The sequence below is a fragment of the Maylandia zebra genome, linkage group LG1 (genome assembly GCF_041146795.1).
Source record: "Maylandia zebra isolate NMK-2024a linkage group LG1, Mzebra_GT3a, whole genome shotgun sequence".
NCBI classification, from domain to species: domain Eukaryota; kingdom Metazoa; phylum Chordata; class Actinopteri; order Cichliformes; family Cichlidae; genus Maylandia; species Maylandia zebra.
In genome coordinates this window covers 18869130-18889009 of record NC_135167.1, presented here as the reverse complement: position 1 = coordinate 18889009, position 19880 = coordinate 18869130, and the positions used below count along the sequence as shown (strand labels likewise).

Sequence of the window (19880 nt, the reverse complement as noted above, 5' to 3'; positions counted from 1 at the left end):
AGCTTGGTTCTGCTGAGGTTTCTTACTGTTAAAGGAGTTTTTCCTTCCCACTGTCGCCAAGTGCTTGCTCCTAGGGGTCATCTGATTGTTGGGGTTTTCTCTGTATTATTGTAGGGTCTTTATCTTCTAATATGCAGTGTATGGAGGCAACTGTTGTTGTGAGTTGGTGCTATATAAATAAAACTGAATTGAATTAACCTGTAGCAGAGATGAGGAGCTACAGAGATGTGGTAAAAAAAACAAAACAAAAAGTGAACTAATAATTGACCACTTTCTTTCAGTTTTTCAAAGCTGAGCAATAATATTAATAAAAGTAGCTGTACCACAGACTATAATACTATGCCACTTGACATTAAGCTTGTGTCTTATGTCCTGACTGAATTCATTTAGTGTGTGCAAATTAAGGCTAACACTCTCCCTTCTGTGAAAACTCAAGGCCAGGCTGTTTGGCACTGTAGAGGTTTGTTGTAACGAGAGAAAAGCGTTCTTCTGTATGCCCACTCGCATGAGTATTTGTGGCCAGATCAGGTGACAGAAGAAGGCAAGTCACAGGGTCTCTGTGTAGGGCTTCTTTACAAAGTGAAGTGCCATAGCAAGCATGTGCTAATGCAATGCTTGTGATTGTGATATAATTCACATTTCTTTGTAGTTTATAGCTTAATAATGAATTAATAAGACGCATAAGTGTTTTTTTTCCTTAATTATAAAAATATTTGACAAAAAACATTATTATTATTATTATTATTGAAGCAGTCAAACAATGCGGCTTATCCATTAATGAATGTTAAAGTTAAGGTTCATACCACATTTTACCACTTTAACCAGAATCTCTTAGGACTGCTTCCCAGTTATGTCTTGATTTCATCTCTTACTCTCCTCTCGTTGTCCTTGTTTCCCACTTTCTGCACTGATATTTAACAACTTCTGACCTGATTTGATTTCTTCCAATTAAGTAATTTGGGAATACTATGATTTTACGATGATTCATTGTGACCAAGCGACTTAATATTGTAAATAGAGCTCTATGTAGTGATAAGTAGGTATTGCCCCCTTTTTAGTTGGAATTTTCTCTGTAGAAATGTCTTGAGGGCACCCCATCTCTGTGTGCTTGGCCTGCTTACTAAGCAGTGGATGACTGTCAGATGCTTGATTCAGTATGTTCAGCAATTGGGATTTGTCTGAATAATTTAGCAGTGAGCTGCTGCTGTGAGACGAGTACCACTGGGTTTATCCTTGGATTCCTCTCTTCTTGTCTTGCGGCCCATGTTGATTTGTTGGTATTTTTTCTGGTCTCTTCTTTCTTTCTCTTTTTTGTCTAGGGCACTTTATAGTTTAGTGATTAGAAACACACTAAATGTGTTTGTTTTTCCACACATTGCAGGAGAGACATGCTTCCCACTAAACCTGCTAAGATAGCTAAATCACATATACAGGTGCAGTTAAGCTGCATTGTTCTGCAAAGCCCAAGCCAACTGTTCAAGTCTTACTTCTTCATTTACTGCTTTGTTTTCTCCCCTTTCTTCGGATTTCCTGCTTCTCTGTTCTCTGAACACACTAAGCTCCTTTACTGAGTTGCTGCGCTCTGAACCTTGACTCACATGGGTGTCAACGACTTGTGGCAGACATGATTGAGCCCCTGCAGTCTGTTGCTTCATGAACTTTGGGATGGAAATTCTGAATAGGAAAGCCTTTTAGATGCTTTTTAGTGTATTTCTATACACCTTTTTTGCTATTATTGCAATACAAAAGATGTAACCCACGATTCCTCTTTGCCAAGCTTCTCGATACACAGGAAACACTGCCAAAACTGTATTGTTCAACTGCTTCAGAAACAAGAGCAGCCACATCCTAAGTGTAGAACAGTTTTTTATAACAGAATAACCAGTGGTTTGTGACTTCAGTGGTACACCTGGCTGCTGTGGGGAAGTTGTCGCAGAGGTGTTAACTTCTAAGATGAGGAGGCAAATGTTGCAAAGTAGGCAGTTAGGTTTTAGACTTTGTAAGGCTTCTTACCAACTAGTCATTCTCTTTTTGAACCCAACCACAGACAGTGTCTCAATCCCTGATGACTAACTCTAAATACATGACAGTGCAGGTTATATTTCTAAGTGAATAATTTGCTTTGGCTGTGACCGGAATTATATTTATGAAGGCAGATTTATTGTTTTAGTGCCAGTATGAGTAATAAGCCAAGGAAACTATACTGTATCTGTTGCTATCTCTGTGTAACACTGCCGACTTCAAACAGCAGGTCATGTTGCAGCCATTGTCGTACAGGTTTAGCAGTTCTCTTATTTCATCGTCTCCTCTTCTGTGTCAAATATTTGATCCTTTTTCTTTCTCTTGGCTTCAGCTGAAATGCTCTTTGGGCAGAAAATCTGTAGACGAGGCCAGCTTGTGTTTGACTGCAAATCTACTTGATCCGTCTAGGTTATTATACATGTTTGTATCTATAAAAAGCATTCCTAATGACATAACAAAGTTTTTACCAAACTGAATACTAACCAAAAGCAAGGCTGTTTCATTCAGCATATCATTTGGTACAATGAACCAATACATGGAAAATAAACAGTAATAAAAAAGGGGTGTGAAATGAAAACTGGACTGGGAAAAACTGAATGCAGGTCAAAAAGTCATCCTGGGGAGGGAAATCCTGAACTGTCTGAGCCATGAATAATGCCTTGCTTTCTAACTCTGCCAGACACTCCCTGACACGTTGTACTGCTCAGAGCATTTATTTGCATTTTGTGTTTTCATTTTGTTTTGCTCTATGAATGTTTCCATGATTGTTGTGTAGAAATGTTACTGTAAGATCCTTAGTCTGAAACAAACCTGTATACTGGAACATCAAGAAAACTTCACAGCATACACTTTGTTCTCAGTAGTATTATGTCCTCTATGACCTGAGATTATCTTAGCTTTGGTTTGGAGACTAATGTGCAGCTGAGGGATTGAAGAACATGCACACATCCTGCCCGACTATGATTAATCTCATTACCATGCCTGCCTATAAGGGCAACTGTGGTATTTAAAATGAGTTAAAAAAAAAAAGAAAAAGGTGTGGAGTACTTTCAAAATCTGTTAAACAGCCTACTTTAGCTTAAAGATTTCCTGCTGTGAACAGCTTTTTGGCCTTACTGATGATTGTGTAAACACACCAAAGCCAAAAAGGTCTTGAGCCATTTAAGGTTAATACTGAGTCATGTGGAGGAATTTATAATTTGTCAGGAGATTTCTGATAAGGAGTTTGCATCTGAACTGCTCAAGCCTTAGAACCACTAACTTCTCAGAAGTGCCTCATGTGAGCGCCATGTGACGTTTGCCTTTTTGCCTTTTACATCATTCTCATCATTTCCACTGAAAGTGTTACATAAAACAGTGTCTGTGCACTTGCAAGGTTCATGTGGTTTTCCTTGTGACATAATTCGTCTGACTCACTGAGCTGCCTACTCGGTAACAACACTAGAACGGTGAACCTCTGTAAACATTAGTGAAGTAAATAAGGCTGCTTTCTCAGCTTCCTGTCGTAGATTTCCAGTGTTTGTGGTCCTTTATTCTAAAAATTTTCAGTAAGAGGATGACAAAAACACTGTCAACACTGTGAATTATGAGTGTCTGTCTGCAGGACTGTTGTCCACATGTAAATGTGGACAACAGTCAGAGGAATGTACAAAGTTTGAATGTGGTGTTAGACATTTAATGTAATTGGACATTGTTTCCTATTCTTCTTTTCAGACATTTTAACTTGCGGATGAAGAGGGATTCAAAGCTGTTTTCTCCAGATCTTGTCATTGAGGTGTCAGGGGAGGAGAACCCGATTGATACATCACATATTTATAGTGGAGAACTGTATGGTAAGTCTTGAGTTGCGCGTGTGTGTGTGTCTTTTAAAGGTAGTGTATCTGATTTGTAGCATTGTTATTTTTCAATTCAAAGCCTATTTGTATTACCTTTTGGGTGACTTCTCAATTGATGAAACGTTGTTAAATGTGCAGAGTAAACAACAAATCACAAGCCAAATCTCACAAGACTTATTTTTAGCTTCTTTTTTTTCCCAGTTCTTCCTGCTGCTCTTATTTCCCTCCCTTCCTGGACATCTTCCTGCTGCCTGTTTCCAGTAGAGTTCAAATGAACAGGAGGAAAAACAAGGGTGTTTGTTTTTTAGTGATTGGTCTGCATCAAACAAACAGATGGGGAGGAGAGGTGTATACTCCTTGAATATTTTCTGAGCTGATAAGAAGTCAGCTTCTTTAAACCACTGAGTAACATTTTAAAGTTATTCATGATGCATAACTAATCCACACATGTAACAAAGCAGGAAAAGCACAGCGTGAATAAAGTTGTTTTCACACCGGTGCTCTGTAGTTACCTTAAATCAAACCTTTTTTTTTTTTTTTGGCACTGTTGTGCAGTTCGTTTGTGCATATGCAGCTGCACTGGGGAGCAGTCCAAAACCCACTGTAGCCAGATCCTTTGGAGGAGGTGATCTTGATCTGAACAGAAGGAGAAATAAAGGAATAAGATGCAAAATCCTCATTTCAAAGCAAAACAGGAAATGACTAAATGAGAAAATATTGATGTGAACTGTGACGCTTAAGAAGACGTCAGACTAGGGAACAGTGGAACTAATAAACTAATACAGAAATGAGTCAGAGGGAGGAACAGGCAGTGAAGTAAAACTAACATTCATAAAAATCAAAACTTTAATCAAACGGATCACAAAACTGAAATTCATAACATGAAAAACCCATAAAACAAAAACGGCGATCAAAGACTTAAAGTCGGAATCCAAAAGTGAAAAAAAAAAACAAGCAAAGAAAAAATCCCTGACAAAAAAGCAAACCTCATACTCTAGAAGCAGTACAACAGACAAAACCGTAAAACAGAAACCTATATAAGCCAAGCCTTCTTCATCTATCATCATCATCATTTTTATTCCTCATATTGATCGCCATCTCTCTCTCTCCTCTTCTCGCTTGTGTTTTCAGGTTTTCATGTGTTTTTTGTTTGTTTGTTTGTTTGTTTTTAACAGTTTTGGTTCGAGTGGTTGTTTGTTTGTCCACTTTGGCATGTTAGTCTTTTTTTCAATTTACTTGCGACTTTAGGCTACACAAAAAAATGACTTGTCTTCATCTGCTGACCCTCCTCCTCTTATGTTTCAGGAGAAAAGGGCACACTGACACATGGCTCTTTGGTTGATGGGCGATTTGAGGGCTTCATTAAAACCCAACAAGGAACATACTATGTTGAACCTTCAGAAAGATACCTACAGGACAGGAGTGTGCCCTTCCACTCTGTCATTTATCACGAAGATGACATCAGTAAGTAGGCACTATATTTACATTTGTGTTCTGATGTTTAGTATAGTGACCAATACATGAAGCTTGTTGGACAAGTGGTATTTTTTTACAAAGTCTGAAACATTTCTTTATAGAAAAGCTTTCTTTTTATACCCCTGGCAAATGTCATTAACTTGGTGAAGAATTGTTAAATACACAAAGGAAAATTCTGTTATATTTTTTAAATAACAAAGTGAAATTTGAATTTTTTTTATTTTATTTTTTATTCAGTTGCAACAGAAGTTGTTGAATCAGCGTGTCAGACAAACGCTTGGGGCCTAGACCATTGGGGGCTCTCTAAAGAGTAACAAGCTTATCTTCCTCCTCCATAATCTTAACTGGGAAATTGCATAAATGAGCCCATTTTTGTAGCACACCAGCTGTTTTGAAATGTGAGACTGTCTTGCCTGCTGATAATACATTTAAATAATTGACATTTGATCAGAATATGTACAGCTGTGATTGATATCTATGCTGTCCAAATAACATTGTTATTATACATTGAGACTAAATTGGTACTTGAACGTCATATTTAATAGTTTAGTTTATGATCTTAAAACTGAGTGAAGGACAGAGTAGTAGTGGTAGTAATAGGATATTGTTCAGCATCCTGAGTCATGGACAGGGTGTTCGGTATCTATTGAAAACTGGATCGGAGAATGTAAATGGCTTACATTCACTGCTTTTGTCAGGCTACAGAGCTATAGAACCAGGACACTGCAAGTTTCTCAGTGTTTTCGATGAAGATGAGCAAATCTGAAATTATTTAGAGGTTGACTTCAACCAAGCTGAAAAAACATGTGCACAGTGCGTGAGTCAAAATGCAATTCAGTAACTTGAGACTTACAAATTTAGTATGAAGGCTCTTTCATATGGGAACAGGCATGCAGTGCGCTAACTGTAAGGTTAAGTTCCGGTCCAAAAGCTCTGTGTTGAGTTGGCTGCTACACTCACGGTCTTCGTGTGTACTAAATGACATTCTGCATTTCTACTGGTCGCACAAATGTATGCAAGTGCTCCCTGACCGGGGGTGCATTTAGCAGCATGGCAGGGAATCTGATATGAACCCTGTGGTGGCTTTAGACTAGCACACAAACACACGTCTAAACACATACACTGGTATATAATCTGAATCTGCTGAAGGAAATTTAGGAAATATGGATTTAGAGTCTCAGACTGTGCCTAATGATTTGTTGAATTCATGTTCTAACAGCAGGAGCATGAAATTCTGTCACTAATGAGATAGAAGATGCATATTGGAAAAATTAAACCAACAAATGGTACAATATAAAAGTTCAGCAAGTGCACTTATTTAAAAAACAAAAAAATAATAGCTGTTATCCCCGTCAGGGCCGTCTCCTTAGCGAGAAACCACTCAAAACATTGCAAGAGCCTTCCCTGGAAATCTCTGACCGCCTCAGGTTTGCATTTGAGACATGTGATACATCTCTGCCATTTTTAGCACAGCAAAGGTAGATAAGCAGGCAGACAATAGCATGTACCAAAGGTTAGGTTTACAGTCAGTTTCCCAGGGCATTACAGTAGAGCTCAGTATTTATCGTGTGACCCTGGGGCTCTAATTCAAAGCTCACAGCTTCTGTGAATGTCATAGTAAGAGAGGAAGTTGCTCCTTGTTGCACTTCTCCCCTGATGTGCCACTTTTCTCCCGCTGAAAACTGTTTGTGGTCTTTGGACCAAAGCTGGAGACCTAGCTTTCCTCATTGTTCATCCTGAACATGAAGTTTAGGTCAGTTTGACAAAGAAGTTGATGTTTGCTTTCAGCACGAGTTTGTGGTCAATGGTGAAATTCAGTGGTAAGAGAAGTGCTGGGAACTATGTAAGAAAACTACCCTCGGTGGGATAACTGCCACACTTTAATGAAGTGCTAACTTTACTCTTTATGAGGGTAATCAAAGAAAAGGTTTTGTCACAGTTTCCACAGTGGAGTTTATGACTTCTTAAATTTCCTAAGAAACATCAAGTGGAACTGAAATTGTTTATGTAGTGCTTTCATTAATTCATCCTTCTTCCCTTAGTGTTGCAACTATAATCAACTCTTATTTGCCCTTTTAAATTTTCTACTTCCCTACTCATCATTGTTAATCAAGACTGAAGTAGCACATCAACTTGTGTGGAAGTGTGTTTTTCATTAAAACACTTCTGCTGCATGTAGTCTCTGCTAACATCTGCACTGGGTTGTAAAGATAAAACAAGATGTTGTTTCTGGCTGTGTACCGTGATTTTTAAAACTCAAATATGTATTTATCAGACATATTTTTAAAACTTCTCTGAACAATTTTTAGGTAGTCGGAATGTATCCCCCTTGTTTTGAGATAATTAGGTGACATTTTTACGAACCTTGAAGGTCTAATGTCACGAGGAGGCATCTGTCTGCCCAGTTGCCCTTGTCTGTCTGCCCACAATTCATAGGAATTGCTGCTCTTCCTATAGATTTGTACAGAATTTAAGCAAACTTATAAACAGTGATCAGCTAATCGATCTTCACCAAGGCTTTGCTTTAGATGAGGGTCATATTTGTCACCTTACAAGGAATTTTTCATTTTCCCAAGAATTCCTGCTGCTTGCACAGTGTCAGTCATGTTTTAGTGAAAGCTGCACACAGTGATCACCCAGTGAGACTTTATCAGGACTGTGCTCAAGCTCAAGGTCACACATGTTGTTTTATGGGCAATAACCTGTGAATTGTGATGGCTCTTGTGCTGTCTCATTGATGTTGTGGTTTTCAGAGGACTGTGAACCGTACGTGGATAGTACCCAGCAGTAAAGCTGCTCACAACTAACTGGGGGATTTTTTGTGTGAAGTTTCTGTACAGTTTTTTATTCAGGTATCAGTGAAATGGGTGGAGAAGGCTGATTCTTTTTATTTATTTATTTTTTTTAAGACTCAGAGGAGCCTTTGCTTCTGATTTGGCCTTTCTCTTAAGCTTTTTACTTCTGTCCAAACTGCAAAAGCCTTTTGATTAGCAGTTGAATGAGACGCCATTCACTGTGAGGACAAAGACGACTTTCTTTGAAAAAAATTCAAAAGCACATTGCACACAGTGTATTTGGTCGTTTCAGTGAGTTAAAAGAGGAGACGACGGACCTGTTTTCATTTAGGAAACATGTTTCTGAAGTCAGTGTTATTGTTTATGACACCATTATCTGTTATGGTGTCAATAGTAATATGCAGAAACATTGAAATCCAACATTCACAAGGCTTCACTCAGTGTTGAACTCTGGATCTGCTTGTAGTCTTAGCGAAGCGTAGTGTATTTTGTTCATATGAAAACAGAGACTTTCAATTTTTAGATATGATCAGTGGAGCCCGTGATTGTAAATATGCAAGAATTTCTTTTCCATTGCTGTAACATGATTAGTTTGTTTGAATTTTGTATTGAACTTGAGCAGGCCCTAATTTCCTTACAGTGGTGGTCTATTGGTTTTGCTTAACACCTGGGCAGTACGTGGAACAGTGGTCAGGCCTGTTGCCTCACAGCAAGACAATCCTGGGTTTGCTTCCCACTTGGCCTTTCTCTGTGAAGTTTGCATGTTCTCCCCGTGTTTGGGTGGCTTGTAGTGACACAAATTGGTTCTCTTCAAGTTTTCTCCATGTGAAAACAAACCAAACCAGGGGGAAAGGTGGCAAGTTTGCAAACTCATCAACTGATTCAAAACAGAGTAAACAAACTATTGGTGTGAAAGAGCCCACAGATTACAAAGCAATTTAAAATGAAACCAAATGTTCCTGCAAACTCTGTCAGTCTCTGCTTTATTTTGTGGCTTTTGAGCCAGCTCATAACAATTTTTTTTTGCCTTGATTTTGTTAATAAATGAGAAAAGAGGCCTAGTTGCACAGATTTTTAACTAGTGGAGTCAGGGCCTTTCTCTTCTTGTACTGAATGTTAAAATAAAGATATAAATGACTGATGAAGATAACTGAATGGATATGGTGAAAGGCACTCAAGAACATTTTTCTCTCCTTCTGTCTGACAGATTACCCTCATAAGTATGGTTCAGAGGGTGGCTGCGCAGACCACTCTGTGTTTGAGAGGATGAAGAAGTACCAGGCATCAGCAGAAGAGCCAGCCAGAGTAAGTGTTATTAAGAACAAGAGAACAAGAACAGATAAACACAGGCAGACAAGACTCGTGATATTACATGAGCTTATTTCCACCTTACCTTACACTGTTAGTGTTTGACCTTACTTAAAATGGCAATATAAACTTTTTAGCCCAGGGAAATTTTTAGGGGATAAAAATGTTGGATTGTTTTCAAAACCGGAAATGTGCTTATTTCCCCAAACGCCATTGAACTATGCTATCGATAGCAAGCATAACGTAACGTTTTCTGTCCAGGATGTGACACGAATGTTGGAAGATGAGGAATCTAAAGATACTCCTGTCATTTTGAGAAAGAAGAGGGCGACGGTTAAAGAAAAAAACACTTGTCAGCTCTACATCCAGACTGACCATTTCTTCTTCAAACGCTACGGCTCAAAAGAGGCTGTCCTTGCTCAGGTATGAGGAAATGCAGTATGTGAAATCTTTGTTTTCTTTTCTTTCTTTTTTTATTTGAAAAAGCCTGTTTTGCTTATTTGCTGATTAGCATTAGCTCACACCCCTTCCCTTGTTTTAGCTGCTGCCTCCCAGTGACTTCATGCTGGATTACCAAATCAAAACATTTCTGTGGAGTCGGATTTTTGGGCTAACTTGCTGCTGCTACATCCTGACATCAGATTTTAATTTCCTAATTCGTAACTTATACTTTTAATAAGTTTAGCTGGACAGAAGTTCGTAAGGCAAGGCAAGGCAAATTTATTTGTATAGCACAATTCAACAACAAGGTGATTCAAAGTGCTTTACAGAGACATTAGAAACAAAAACAAATAAAAAGCATGATTTAAAATTGATTAAAACAAGCAAACAAACAAACTAACTAAACACACACATTTCACACCTGTTCGCGCGATCTGAACCCTTATCGTAAGGGGAGCTACCAGTCCTTCTGTGGACGAGCTACTTTCTATTTTAAATTCCCTGAATTTAAAATACTCTCTAGACCCAGTCTAGACCCAGCTGGGGAGCTACCCAGAGCTCTAAACCCACTTAACAAACAAACAAACAAACAAACAAACAAACAAAACAGTATATAAAATCAAAACAGATAAAATCAGAAATAGATAAGATCAGTAGTTAGTGTAAGTTTTGAAATTTAAGCTTAAAAGTGTGGATTTGGTGCTTTATTCAAATGCAGCTGAGAATAGGTGAGTCTTCAACCTGGATTTAAATAAAGTGAGTGTTTCAGCTGATCTGAGGCTTTCTGGGAGTTTGTTCCAGATATAAGGAGCATAAAAGCTGAATGCAGCTTCTCCGTGTCTGGTTCTGACTCTGGGAACTGATAAAGGACCGGATCCAGATGACCTGAGGGATCTGGAAGGTTCATACTGGGTCAGGAGGTCACTGATGTATTTTGGTCCTAAACCATTCAGAGCTTTATAGACCAGCATCAGAACTTTAAAGTCTATGCTCTGACGGACAGGCAGCCAGTGTAAAGACCTCAGAGCTGGACTGATGTGGTCCACTTTTTTGGTCTTAGTGAGGACTCGAGCAGCAGAGTTCTGAATGAGCTGTAGTTGTCTGAATGATTTTTTTGGTAGACCTGTAAAGATGCTGTTACAGTAATCAAGCCTACTAAAAATGAATGCATGGACTAGTTTTTCCAGGTCCTGTTGAGACATCAGATCTTTTATCCTTGAAATATTCTTGAGGTGATAGTAAGCTGATTTTGTTATTGTCTTAATGTGTTTTTCTAAGTTTAGGTCTGCATCCATCACTACACCCAAATTTCTCGCCTGGTTTGTGGTTTTTAGATGTATAGATTGAAGTTCTCTGGTGACCTGTAATCGTTTTTCTTTGGCGCCAAAGACTATTACTTCAGTTTTGTTTTTGTTTAGTTGGAGAAAATTGTGGCACAACCAGTCATTAATTTCCTCAATGCATTTACCAAGAGCCTGTACAGGGCCTCGGTCTCCTGGTGACATTGTGATATATATTTGTGTGTCATCTGCATAGCTGTGGTAGTTTATTTTGTTGTTCTTTATAATCTGTGCCAGTGGGAGCATGTAAATGTTAAACAGAGGGGGTCCCAAGATCGAACCTTGGGGAACTCCACATGTGATACTTGTCTGCTCGGATGTGAAGTTACCTATTGATACAAAGTATTTCCTGTTTTCTAAGTATGTTTTGAACCAGTTTAGTACAGTTCCTGAAAGACCTGCCCAGTTCTCCAGTCGTTTGAGTAATATGTTGTGGTCAACTGTATCAAATGCTGCACTGAGATCCAGTAAAACTAGGACTGACATTTTTCCACTGTCTGTGTTCAGACATATGTCATTAAAGACTTTGGTCAGAGCGGTTTCAGTGCTGTGGTTCTGTCTAAAACCTGACTGGAAGGCATCGTAGCAATTATTCTGTTTTAAGAAGTAATTGAGCTGTTGAGAAACTGCTTTTTCAATGATCTTACTTAAAAATGGGAGATTTGAGATCGGCCTGTAGTTTTTCATTTGTGTCTTGTCAAGATTGTCCTTTTTCAGTATAGGTTTGATTACAGCAGTTTTTAGTGGTTCTGGAAACACACCTGACATTAAGGAAAAGTTGACGATCTGTAACAGGTCTGACTCTAAAGTAGGGCTGGGTATCGTCACTGATTTCTAGAAGCGATTCAATTCCGATTCACAAGGTCCCGAATCGATTCGATCCACGATTCGATTTAATTCGATTCGATTCGATTTAAATCTGGGAAATTTCGACAGTCAGAAATATTATAATTCAAATCAGTACATTTACATATTTTTGTATCAATAAAAAGGAAGCTGACACACGCAAGACTTTATCAAAGGTGTGAGCATCACAGCAGATGCCTTTGTGTCAAAGTAGCTGAAGATAAAACACAGAAAAACATGAAGGTGATTTTCCTGGCCTGGGATTTTATAAAAATATTCTGCAGTACATCAAAAACGAAAGAAAACCATTAATCAACATATGAACATTACCTCTGAAGTTACAGCGGTTTTATTAGAGACACGGTTAAGCGTTTTGCATTTTGAATAATTTTAAAAAGTTTAAATTTGTTCAGTATTGAACAGCAGAAATGAGGTTTTCTTTTCGGAAGAATGTAAAAGGGAAAAAAACAGCGGCTGACAGCGCTGTAAACTACGGTAGACTTGTGCGTAACAAGCAAGCGAATAATGAAGAAAGGGAAACTGTTCTTGAAGTACAGAGAGAGAGAGAGAGGGAGGGGGAGAGAGAGAGAGAGAGAGAGCTGTGCATCGCGGTGGAAGCAAAACAGTAAAAGTCAGAGTGAATTCATGACGATTTTATGTGAATCGTTTGGATCTTCTTTTGCTGCTGGTTCGGTCAATATTGTTTGGAGAGAGATCAAACTAACAGCTTTAGAATCGGCGCAAAAAGGGCGTAAACACAAAGCGCGGACCCGCCGAAACATCAGGATCAGCGAGCTGTCGGCTTTCAGCCCCGACCGTGAGAAAGGCGACATCTAACTGATTCTGATCCGCGGGTCGCACCGTGTGTTTAAGTCTATGTGCAGAATCCGTGTACCTGCTCTCATTTACTGTCTTAACTGTTTGGTGGTTCTTGAAATTTTGTGAGATGTCACCAAAGATTCTGGCATTTCAAGCAAAATAAATTTATATTAAAAAAATCGATTCAGGATTTAAATGAATCGATTTTACGTTATCCAAGCCAGAATCGATTTTAATCGATGAATCGATTATAAAAACCCACCCCTACTCTAAAGTCTTTGAGACCTTTTTTTCGTAATCCTTAATCCATTCATTCTTAATGTTTTAGCTTTTTTCATAGCTGACCACAAAGTCAAACTTGGCATCTAACATTCATAGGCTGAAAACAAATGCCTACTTATGTGGTGTAGGCATTATTCTAGTAGCTGGGAATTTAGCCAGTAACCTGTAGCAGAGATGAGGAGCTGCAGAGATTTGGTAATCTTATTTTTATTTTTATTTTTTTTTAATTTTAAACCTAATAATTCACTGCTTTTTTCATTGTTGTACCTGTGTTACTCCTAATCTAAAATCTTGCACTCCCTGCAGATCTCCAGCCACGTAAAGGCTATTGACACCATTTACCAGGGCACGGACTTCCAGGGCATACGTAACATCAGCTTCATGGTGAAAAGAGTCAGGGTGAGTTTCATCTTGACATTTAGGGTCTCAAACTTCAGGCCAGCCACCATTTATAGTCCTAAATTACATAAAGTGTTACATTATTATGTTTGTTTACCATTATTTAATATGCTAGAATTTTTCATCTATACCAGACCTCATTTATCATTATTAATAACAACTAAATCAACCTGCTGATATTAAAAGTGGAAGTGATCTGTCTACTTGCCCGGGATCATTCTAAACTAATCTGCTTCATTGGGGTAGTTTTGTTTTCCTACTTTTCCTTTTGATTGTTTAACTCTTTCTCACAGATCAATACCACAGTTGAAGAAAAGGACCCCAGCAATCCTTTTCGCTTTGCCAACATCGGAGTGGAGAAGTTTTTGGAGCTCAACTCTGAACAGAACCACGATCAGTACTGCCTGGCCTACGTCTTTACTGACAGGGACTTTGATGATGGCGTGCTTGGCTTGGCGTGGGTTGGGGCTCCCTCAGGTTGGTACCAGACACACACACCGAGCTCTGGTAGTGACTCCCTGCGTTGCTCAGAAGCATTTAAAGTGTTTGGGTGTTTTGTAACACACCTTCACATTACTTCTATAATCATATTTGCTATCAAGCCAGTTATCCATACTACACATTATAATTTTTTTTATTAGTCTGATCATTTTATTTTTTAAGATCACTTTGGTTCAAGAAACCAGATCTCAGTTTTAGTAGTTTGAATAGTGCTACCGCATCAGCCATAAAAAGGCTGACGGGGTATTGCTGTCACCCTGCTTGGCGGGCGGGCAACCAGGCGGGGAGACAAGGACACCCAAGTTTGTGAATGCGGTAACTTGAGAATGAAGAGATGTAGGAGTTTCAAACTGATACCATATGTGCATCGACTAAAAATCTTGGAAAAGTTATAATCTCACAGATTTCAGCTGTTAGGTCAGAGGTCAAGTTTTCAGAAAATTTTGTGAAATCAGGAATGAAGGGACATAGGATTTTGAAATTTATACTGTAGGTGCATCTGCTATGAGGCTGATAGGTACCACTGGACACTGCCAGTATTTCTTTTTTTCCTGTGGTGATCAGAGGACCCAGAGTTTGTTTATATTCTGGCAATGCTTTGAGACCACAAGAATCTGCACAGGTGGCCATTTGTATTAAGAAATATTCTAATTTCTTTATATTTATGTATGTGAGAAAAACTGTTGTCCTTGAAGTGCAAAGTATGCCAGCAGCCTCTCTTTCCTGTTGGATTTCATGCTGTGGTCTTCCCACAGATTGCTCATATAGACTGGCTTTTCCCTCACATTTGTAATTGATTGTTGTGTTTGGTGCTTCTTTCCTCTCCTTTTGAATTAGCTTGGATACCATTTCAACATGAAGTATACCGCTACAAACCCAGACGATCAATCCTGGCGTATTAGCAAAACTGTAAGCTGAAAGAATTGATTGAATAAAAGACATGGAGAATAGATTGGTTGCAGTGAGCTTTGTGGTGATTGATTGAACAAAGGAAGTCTAAAAAAGGCTTTCAGGCCCACTGGTGAAGCACAGCTAATGTGTGAGTTCATGTGACTAGTTGTCATGGGTGGCTTCAGTGCAGGGTTTACACAATTGCACAGGTAAAGAGTGCGATGTGTAGTAAAATGTGCACTCAGTCTCATGGTCACTTTACACAGAATGGACACGTTATTGCTTGACGTGGTCTCATGTTTCTATGTAGCTGGAAGTGGTCTCCTAAACTCTGAATTTCTGGATATTGGGAATTGCAGCACGACTGGGAGAGTGCTTCTTGTTAAGCGTGATACCCAATATATCCAAAACCAATTTTTATTTTAGATAATTTAACAGACAAATAAAGCAAAGAAACTTCAGGGGTTTAGATGTATTCAGGGTCTTAGACTTACAGACGATTCATCCTGTTTCAGATTATTGTTCTCCCCTTTTAAAACATTTAAAACAAGTTCCTTAATTTATTGGACAACCCTTATAAGACTTTATTGTTTATTGGTTAAACCGGTATACAAATAAAACATTCTCCATCTGTTAATTACTGTAGTTTATGGTTCACTGATTTTCATGACTTCTTTTCGATTAACTGTGGAGCCAGTTACGCTTGCTGAAACTACCAGCATCTCCATGCCCTGCTACTGTGTGTCTGTATGTATGTGTGTATTTTGTTGTCCATATTGAACCAGAGGGGTGTACAATGGGTTAGTGAGCTAAAAGTAAGGTTTTGTCACCCGCACAGGTGGCTAAGTCACTGTTATGTGGTAACTGTTGCTGAACACACAACCTGCTTTTGAGCAGGTTAGATTCACTGTTTTAGTTGCCACGTTTTCACGTAATGTTTTATTTATAGCATTTTTTAACTCGTATTCTTTGCTGAGCGAATACCTTTCATATGTGCAAGCTGTCAAACCATACCAACATCAGGAATGAAGCCCAGATGTAAAGTAACAGCAGCACAGACTGTTGCATTCATGTGTGTATTCGGTTGGTGATGCAGAAAATATAAAAATGTTGTTTTTGCTTGATTCTAATCTGCTGCTAAGTCGCTTTTGACACTGCTGGAATTGCAGCTGCTAAAACACAGAACGCAAGAATGCCTGTTTAAAAGTAAAATAATTTTCACTTTGATCTGTGATTTCCACGTTTCCTTTATTAGGCTATGGGATAAAGAAATGTAATATTTAAATATATACACTTTAAAATTTCAGAGCTGTCACATTAAAAATAAACTGCAGCAGTGAGAGCGCATTTGGCTTTAAAATAATTAACTTAAAATGAAATGTTTATTTTATTGCTCTGTGGACTGAATTCCCAGTTTAATTATTTTCTGCAGCATTAATTTTGTGTCTTATTTACAACAGGATTGCATTTTAATGTTGTTTTCTATTCTCTTTACATATTTAGCAGTGTTTTATCATCATCATCATTAAAGTGTTTCTGACTGGAGTAGGCAGAATTCATATGGGTCATTTTGTACAGATTAAGAATTATGATGGGCTTCTAAACATGCTCAGAAGGCCTGGTTCAACAGAATGTTGATAACCACTGTTGAGATGCACATTATCTCCAACTGGACTTTTAGGTTTTGTCTAGCAAGCAAATTCAAACAAATCCTGGCTGTGTTTGACCTGTTAATGCATCGCACCCTTTGTTTTTACCGCAGGAAGCTCCGGGGGAATTTGTGAGAAGAACAGAAAATACTCAGATGGAAGGACAAAGTCTCTGAACACTGGTATCATCACAGTGCAGAACTATGGCTCACATGTCCCCCCCAAGGTGTCACACATCACCTTCGCTCATGAGGTCGGACACAACTTTGGCTCACCTGTAAGTACTATTATTTAAATCCCGGCCTTTGCCAGTAGCCTACTTTCTCTTGCCAAGCTGTATTTATTCTGTGGAACTTTCTCAGAGCTCTGCTGTTTCTCTTTTGCTTGCCTACTATTTCACAGCATGACTCTGGTAGCGTATGCACCCCTGGAGAGTCTAAGGAGCAAGGACAAAAGGAGAGAGGGAACTACATTATGTATGCCAGAGCCACATCAGGGGACAGGCTCAACAATAACAAGTTCTCAAGCTGCAGCATCGGGAATATAACCGCTGTTCTACAAAAGAAAAGAGATAGCTGTTTTGTTGGTAAATTCTCTTATGTGATCAAATAAATAAAAGGATTTTGTTATCTGTGTGTGAGAGAGAGAGAGAGAGAGAGAGATGCTCTTTCAGTCTGTTGTTTCTGTGTGTACAGAGTCTGGCCATCCTATCTGTGGTAATGGTCTGGTGGAAGAGGGAGAGCAGTGTGACTGTGGCTACCAAGACCAGTGTAAAGACAACTGTTGCTTTAGTGCAGATTCAGGGGATGGCGAAAAGTGCAAACTTAGACCCGGCAAAATCTGCAGGTAAGATTTTGTGATGAACTGTTGATTGTGGTATTAGTGAGCACAGAACACAGCTGTGAACAGGGCAGCATTTGTTTGACTTTTGGTTGCATGGTTTTCATTGTTTTTACGCAGTCCCAGCCAAGGCCCATGTTGCACAGGAGAATGTACTTTCAAGACCAATAATGAGGTGTGCAGACCAGATTCTGAGTGTGCCAATGAGGGCAGGTGTGGTGGAAATACTGCTCTATGTCCTGCCTCACAGCCAAAGGAGAATTTCACCTTTTGTCATAAAGATACACAAGTTTGCATCAATGGGGTATGCTCATATAATCGGCTTCGTGTCTTGTTTTCCCGCTTTGTGAGTTTGTATCATAAGTTAAAGTTTTTGTTTTTTGAAATAGGCCTGCACTGGTTCTGTCTGTGCAAAGCACAATCTGGAGGTATGTAGCTGTGCTAAGGAGGATGGCAAGGATGAGGCTACTGACCTGTGCCATGTGTGCTGCCAGGAGAAAAGTGAGTGTCTGATTGTTCACATGTCAAAATGTACACTAAGTATAGTCATTTAAAACTAGAATTATCTGACGTATAGCATAAGTGACTGTTGGTTTTAATGTTTGCTTTTAGTCATGAGAACATCTTTACGATTAAAACATTTTCTTGGTAATACAGATGTCACTTACTTTCTTTCTACCCTCAGCGAATCCCAGCACCTGCAGCAGCACAGGGTCACAGAGATGGGCCCAGTATTTCAGTGGGAAAGTGGTGACGCTGCAGCCTGGCTCACCCTGCAATGACTTCAAGGGATACTGCGATGTGTTCAATAAGTGTCGCCTGGTGGATGCAGACGGGCCTCTTGCAAGGCTAAAGAAAGCCATCTTTAATCCTGATTTCTATAACAGTATTGCAGACTGGATAGTGGTGAGTGTCTCAGTGTGGGAGTGTATATAGTGACAAAGATTTGTCAACATGGTGACAAACACACATAGCTAATATTTTTAGTGATTCTTGTCTGTGCTTAAATATTTTTTATTACATTCTGTGTCATTCAGGCCTACTGGTGGGCAGTGCTGTTGATGGGTGTTGCTCTCATCATGCTAATGGTTGGCTTCATCAAGGTCTGCAGTGTCCACACACCCAGTAGCAACCCCAAGCTTCCTCCACGCAAGCATGTATCTGGTACGTATCTAAACCAGGGCTCTGCAAAAAAAGGAAACTGTGATGTAATCTGTGGCCTGTTGTGGGTTAAAGAAAAACTAATTTTGGAGTGAGGGAGAGAAGGGAAATTAGATATTAAAAAAGTTTGTTTACTTTCATTTTGGATATCAAACTCCATACTGGTTCTATTTGTAAGATTTAGTCAATTTTATCACATCAAGGATTCCAGCACATGTCCATGTTAATGAGCAGATGGGCCGTGACTTCTAGTTCATTCAAATCAGGGTTTTCTTTTCTTCTAACTTTAGCCTATTTGTGACAAATTAATCTTCGGACTTCTAAAATCTCAAGTATTTCCTTTTTTAAGAATCCCATTGCAAAGTACAGTTTAACTTGATTAGGTCATCCACCGCAGAGGTTTTTCCCTCTTGTTGTAAAACCTTATAGCATGAAAAAAATTTACGCTAGTTTCTTTTCTTTGTAAGGATTTCTCTTTATTCTCAGAGGATGTATATTTTTTTTCTCATACATTTTGTATTTTAACCATTTAATTTTTTATTTAATAATTTTAAACAAAAAGTATTTTTTTAAACAAAAAAATGTATATACATCATTGAGAAAAAAAATGTTTTTTTCAATAATGCATATAATACATTTTGCAAGTATACTAACAGTTCATCTGTATGTAACTCAGTTTATATTTACATGTTTTAGTAGGCCATGGCCATGAATGTCATGGTAATTTGAGACTTTTAAGGAGTTTAGAAAAAATCCAAAATTGATTCAGTGTCTGTAGGATCAAAAATATACACCCTCCACAACATTTAATTAAATGTCCCTTAGTCAAACCAAACTTTGCCAAGACTGGTCACATATCCAGTCAGAATTATGCCAAAAGCATCGGGTTGAGGTGCAACTTGCTAAGGGATATTCCCATGTATGGATCCCTGTATGGATTAGAGAAAATCCCAAACAAATTTAAACTTTTGCATCTAATTCTTGTGTTTTAAATAATTAAAGATGTATGATGCACCGTTATTCCACCCTGGAAAATGAACAGTTCAGAGAAATCAAATCCCTAAATTACCAGGACTTTCATGTTCATGATATGTGTGTGTGTGTATGGGTATTAACATCTTTGTGGGGACCAATAATTGGAATTTACTATACTTGTGGGGACCGACAGCCCTTGTGGGGACCACCACAAGGCACGAAAGCATTTTTGAGACTCAAAATATGGTTTTAGAGTCAGGGTTACAATTGGGTTATGGTTAGGTTTAGGGTAAGGGTCAG

The 19880-nt window shown here is 38.7% G+C and overlaps 1 protein-coding gene across 1 annotated transcript in view; it reads left to right on the top strand.

Annotated features, from left to right (window-relative positions):
• The window catches only part of adam10a (ADAM metallopeptidase domain 10a), a 34433-nt gene that overhangs the window by 11648 nt on the left and 2905 nt on the right, over positions 1-19880 (top strand). The window contains exons 3-15 of the mRNA XM_004543082.6: positions 3736-3854; positions 5163-5321; positions 9336-9433; positions 9698-9859; positions 13471-13563; positions 13857-14040; positions 16718-16881; positions 17007-17190; positions 17300-17450; positions 17565-17748; positions 17834-17945; positions 18130-18350; positions 18482-18608. Of these exons, the coding sequence (XP_004543139.1) occupies positions 3736-3854; positions 5163-5321; positions 9336-9433; positions 9698-9859; positions 13471-13563; positions 13857-14040; positions 16718-16881; positions 17007-17190; positions 17300-17450; positions 17565-17748; positions 17834-17945; positions 18130-18350; positions 18482-18608 (1958 nt within the window). The remainder of the gene's footprint in view (positions 1-3735; positions 3855-5162; positions 5322-9335; positions 9434-9697; positions 9860-13470; positions 13564-13856; positions 14041-16717; positions 16882-17006; positions 17191-17299; positions 17451-17564; positions 17749-17833; positions 17946-18129; positions 18351-18481; positions 18609-19880) is intronic.